The following is a 5,558-nucleotide window of genomic DNA, read 5'->3' on the forward strand; positions in this document are numbered from 1 at the left end:
ATAAAAAAAATTGAAAACTTCAAAAAGTAAAAAGATTAAATTTGACTAGATTAGAGTAGAAATATATAACACAAATTAAACAATTATATTTAACATCTTATTAGACCTGTTTAAAGGGTCAAACATGAAATTTTGTTCAAAATTTTAAAGGTTTAGGCAAAAATATTTAACTTGAAATAAAACCCAAAATTTAACGAAAAAGAAGAAAATTATTTTCCACCTTCCACGTCAACACAAATAATGTCAAGTCATTTAACTGTCAAAGGTTTGTCAAAGGTTTAACGATCCAATGATTAAAAAATCAACTCAAAATCTTTAGTGCTGTGATTTAAACTTTTCATAGTTTAATGATAAAACTAAGAAATCAATTAAAGTTGAGTGACTAATGATTGCGTTTATCCAGTGATAAAGATAATGGTTTCAGTGCTATGATGTTACCTTGATATTTTGTTTCTGAAACTAAGGGAAAATAAGCTTTTTAACTTGATGAGCAACCACTGTTGGGCCATGGCAGAATCATCACCCGGTTCAGCCGCGTTCCAGAAATAAATCTCCGGCGACCTCGGTTCTACTTTTAGCTTCCTGTAAAACGGCAGCCATGTCTGGGAAAAACGTGCAGCTTCTAACAAAGCATAGAACGTTAGATCGGAGCAGCCATCATCGGACAGATACACACTCAGCTTCTAAGATGGGTAGTCATAGGCCATAACCGATAGCACCGTATTGATCACCATTGTCGGTGGCTCTATCACGGGGTCTGCCGTGCAAACAAAAATGTATACTCCCGGCAAAGTTTCTTCAACATACCTGTTTTTGTAAGAAATTGAATCACTTCAGTGTCTAATCTGTTAAAGAAAACTGGGGGAAAAAATGAAAGAATTAGACCTGGAAGAGAGCCTGTTCTTGAATGTGGAACGAAAGACAGTGTTCCATCTAACAACAACAGTGATGGAGAAGTAAAAACCGAACCAGAGTTCAGCAAGGAACATTCCGAACCAAGACAAGCTCTGGGTTGCCTTGTTGGAGTGGAAAATAGGTGAGTCGATAGAAACAAATGAAGAAGACGGTGATGAATATGGAAGCTGCATAGAGTCGAAAGAAGAGGAGGCCATTGGCAAGCCTGGTTTCGAAAAGTGGAAGATAGCCATTGCTTCCCATATCTCTCTTTCTTTGGTTTCAATGAGAAAGGGACCGTCTGGATTGTACAATTTGTTAATCATTGCAAGAGCTTTAGATGTGTTGATAATATGGACCCAGTGTATTTCCCCACAAAGGTTGGTTTTATCAGCCAATAAATGTGCTTAATTTGTTTTTTCGGATAAGTCTTGTTTGGTTTAATGTGAATGCTTAATTGTGAGGATATTGTCCCCATAAAACTAGATTTAAACAAACTTATAAAGAGGTTTCAGTGATTAAAAGGAGTGTTGTTCTTTCTAGAGATTTTAGGTTCGAGTAGTTTTATCCGTAGTTGAGAAAAATTTTGAACATATAATATCTTATAGTCACCTTAAACTATTAAAAAAAAAAAAAAAAAACTGGATTTAAACCATTGGTCATACAGCTTTATTTAGGCATTTAGTTTGAAGTTCAAATATCAGTATCTGTGACTTGTATTCAATACATGGCTATAGTACAGACTAACAAAGCGAAAATAACAGACTTGCAAGTAACTGAAGTAGGCATCTTGCCATTGTCCTTTCGGAAAAAGAGTGCTTGGTATACAGGCAAGTTGATTGTTACCAAAACCAAGCAGAGGAGAATTTGCAGCCCAAATTGGTCCAAAACCTTAGACTCCTCATCTGCATTCACGATAACCTTCTTGACTGCCCCTATGATACCGAATAGATTCAACATAGCAAGTGTGGCTAAAATATCGAACATCGGTGAGGAGGCACCGAACTCAATCAGCTCACTATCATATCTTTTCAGGACGTCTTCATCAGCTACTTTGGCAGTGACGATGAAGGATAGTTGTGAATATCCCAAGAGCTTCAAGATGGTTTCAATGAGGGAAAAGATGTACGAAGTTGTTCTCTTGAACATCCATATCCTTTGATCGTTGCACCAACCTTGAAGCGTTCCGCCGCACCATATGAATTCACCGAGGCTATATGCACGGTGTGCAAAGATAACATATGCGAACGGGAGCACCCAGGGACTTGATACCTGCAGGTTGTCATGGCCCTACAGTTATTCATATTGAATCCTACGAGATAGATAGTTAAGAACTCTGGAACTTCATCATACCTTAGGAAACAAGGAGATGCCTTTAAGCAGACAAAGGCATGGGACAGCAACATAATACAACGTTGCCAAGCAATTTGCAGCCCACAAGTTGAAAGGACAGTAACCGAGTCGAAGCTTAAGTGGAATCTTTTTATATCCATACAACAAAGGGCAGTATTTTGATAGGAAAATTTGAAGGTGACCTTCACCCCATCTCGTATGTTGCACCAGCAACTGCAGTAATGTTATTGGAGCAACTCCTAAGAAGCTTTCTCTTTCTGGGTTTAAATACATGGATTTCCATCCTCTACATTGTATACTCAACCCCGTAACTATATCTTCCACCGCAAAGCCGTACTTTAAACCCATCTGCCACCAAAAAAATTATCACCATTACCATTGAGAAATGTTAATCCAAGCCATCCATGCAATTATTCTTAAAGTATGTCATCTCTTACGATAACTGTAATAAACCAGGTGAAGTAAACTATGGGTTCATGTCTGTGTATGTTTCACATAAGGAGAACAAAATGCACCTCTTTTCCCCATGGTGTGTTGTGTTCAAAGGTACAGCTTGCAAGAACTTTACATGTTTCTTCAAGGAGGCTTGCACTTTCTTCAACCTTTGTATCATTCAGTTTCTTCCAATCAACCCTATAGTTTTCCTCGTATTTCTTCCCACAAAGAGCCTCTCTCCTGTGGAAGCATCCTGTGCCAATGTACATTGGCCCTCCATTTGCGTCAAGCCCTTGAATCTCTAGCTTTATTGTTGATATAACCAGTATAGACAGATCAAAGAGAACCCAAAAAAAAGAGAAAAATCATCAAGCATAATCATTGTTTCATAAAATTACCATTCCATTGTAGGCTTAATTACCTTTTGTATTACTCGGAGAGAGGTACTATAGGTTTCATTTTTGGTGAGATTATCGAAATTCTGAGGGAACTGTACATAGGCAATCTCATCTCCCTTCTCTTCATCCATGAAAATGCATAAAGAATATTTGATTGACTCTGAATTGTTGGAATACATATCGCAATCCACGTTCAAAATGATCGGACCATTGCTTATCTTTGATGATACCCTAATCTTTTTTTCACCATAAAATTCATTCAACAACATGCAAACTAAATTGCCTTGTATTCAAACATGTATAGTATATTATACTTACAAGGGAATTCATGGCCCCAGCTTTGAAATGGTGGTGATGTTGGGGTCTTTTCTCTCTTGACAAATACACAAGAGTTGGCAAAGGGTTTCCTCCAATATCCACAGCATTGGGGTCTCTTCCATCGATTAGGATCTAAAAAAGCACCATTAACTAATAAAAAAAGAACTGTTCAGAGCTTAATTAATAAACTGATTAGGTATGATTAATTACTTGAAGAATGGTTTGATGATCACGTTTGCTCGAAACAAAGTCCCACTCACGGAATCCTTTGTGTTGTATCCGTACGTGCTCTGGAATTCGGTTCAACTTTGTGGTGGTCTCGATCCTCATTTTCATGTCCACATATTGTTTCTGCAAAATTATTGAGAGTATATATAGGTTGATCTCTTATGGTATTCAAACTGATAGCTGCTGCGGTTTATGTCGTCGGAAACAAGAAACAAGATATCATATTTTCTTTGACTGTGATTAAGAATGTGTGAATTCAGTGAGGATCCAGAAATATTTAGGGTGGGCACACACAAATTAATTATTGAATATTTTCAAATTGGATGAGTATAAATAAAATTACAGAGTGAGCACAAATAATAAAATTGATAACTAAGATAAAGAAACTCAGAAACAAGACATGCTTGGCATCCGCCACTGTGTGAATTAGTATATTGTGAACTTATGACTTGCAAGAGGGGTTATAGATTGGAGTATGGAGCTTAATTGGGCTATAAGGATGCTTAAAGGGAAGTCCTTGCTCACTGTTACTCTAATTTATACAAGGTTCATGGAGTTATGTGAATAACTTAGCTCTCACGTTACCATAAGGTGACGAAAAGTTGGATCCGATCGAGCTTTGTACGATTTTAATGGAATTAAAGGGTTAGGTGTAACATTTCATTTAATAATTATTTGAGAGATACTTCATGCACACAAAAAAAGTTGGAATTTGAATGTTTTCGTCAACGAGGTTGATGGTGAGGTGAGCAGTGATGCATATGTTTTCATTTTTTTTATAATAAGTTGGTAAAAGAATTACACAAAGGGTGCAAATTGCAAGCAAACAGTCAAACAAGTTGCATGATCCATGTACGAAAGCGAACCAATGTTAAATATTTAAATTTACCTTGACGGAAAGCCAGTGTTGGACATTGACAGGATCATTGACTGGTTCAGAAGCCGTCCTAAAGTAAGCCTCGGGTGATCTGGGTTCCACTTTGAGCTTGTTGCAGAAAGGTAGCCATGTCTTTGAGAAATTCGCAGCCTCTAACATGCCATAAAACGTCAAATCCGATCCCCCGTCGTCTGATAAATAGACGCTTAATTTCTCAGGTGGATAATCATATGCCATCACTGATAGAACCGTGTTCACCACCATGCTCGGTGGCTCTAACAACGGATCCGCCGTGCACACGAATACGTCGACTCCCGGTAATTCTTTCCCGAACCTTTTAGTGAGCCTGTGTACGTAGGGAATACGGTAGACAGAGTTCCATCTGGAAACTGAGATGAGAAACCAGTAAAAACTGAACCATAGTTCAGAAAGAAACAGTCCAGTCCAAGCCATTCTCTTAGCTTTTCCTTCAACTGGGAAAAACCTGAGTCTATACATACAGATGAAGCATATGCCAAGAAATATTGAAGCTACAATCCACCTGAAAAGAATTCGTCCCTTAACTTGCTTTGTTTCGAAGAGTGGAACTTGATCGTTTTTACCCATTTCTCCCCCTCTCTCTGCGTCGATCATTTTAATCTCTACAAAAGTTAATAGTTTTTAAGGACGACTTTAAGTCCCAACAACGGTCCTTTAAAATTGTTTTTAAAAATTAATTATTTTTTTTAATAGAATCATCTAGTCTTACTAAAAAAATAAAAATATTTAAAATTACAATAAGAATTTACAGCTATCATCGTAAATTAAATACATAATTTTGACATTAACCAAAATATTAAAATGAAAAATAGATACGAATAAAAGGGGATTAAGCTATTAAAAGATCATTGAGAATTATAAATTAGAGCCGAGCGTCGTGAAAAATTATCAACGAACACAAAACAACGTATCTAAATTTTGAGTGATTTAAAAATTAATGAACAAAATTAATTTAAATAAAAAATAAGTATTTAAATTATATCATTGGTTTGTTTTATATGTTTATATATTTTTTT

At 36.6% G+C, this 5,558-nt stretch overlaps 2 protein-coding genes across 2 annotated transcripts; both read right to left on the reverse strand.

Moving 5' to 3' along the window:
* Positions 1-543: 543 nt before the first annotated feature.
* LOC120185338 (cellulose synthase-like protein E2) lies at positions 544-1,187 on the reverse strand. Its single transcript, XM_039189584.1, has 2 exons — positions 886-1,187; positions 544-807 (listed from the first exon to the last, which is right to left on the reverse strand). Exons 1-2 carry the CDS (start codon positions 1,146-1,148, stop codon positions 684-686), a joined length of 387 nt encoding a protein of 128 aa, XP_039045515.1. The 5' UTR covers positions 1,149-1,187; the 3' UTR covers positions 544-683.
* Positions 1,188-1,529: 342 nt separating this feature from the next.
* On the reverse strand, positions 1,530-5,136 carry LOC120185337 (cellulose synthase-like protein E1). The gene is made up of 7 exons (XM_039189583.1): positions 4,516-5,136; positions 3,609-3,749; positions 3,399-3,530; positions 3,104-3,316; positions 2,763-2,987; positions 2,248-2,595; positions 1,530-2,166 (listed from the first exon to the last, which is right to left on the reverse strand). The coding sequence occupies exons 1-7, from the start codon at positions 5,134-5,136 to the stop codon at positions 1,615-1,617; spliced, it is 2,232 nt and encodes a 743-aa protein (XP_039045514.1). The 3' UTR covers positions 1,530-1,614.
* Positions 5,137-5,558: the final 422 nt, after the last annotated feature.

The sequence above is a fragment of the Hibiscus syriacus genome, unplaced genomic scaffold (genome assembly GCF_006381635.1).
Source record: "Hibiscus syriacus cultivar Baekdansim isolate YM2019G1 unplaced genomic scaffold, ASM638163v2 tig00113096_pilon, whole genome shotgun sequence".
NCBI lineage: Eukaryota > Viridiplantae > Streptophyta > Magnoliopsida > Malvales > Malvaceae > Hibiscus > Hibiscus syriacus.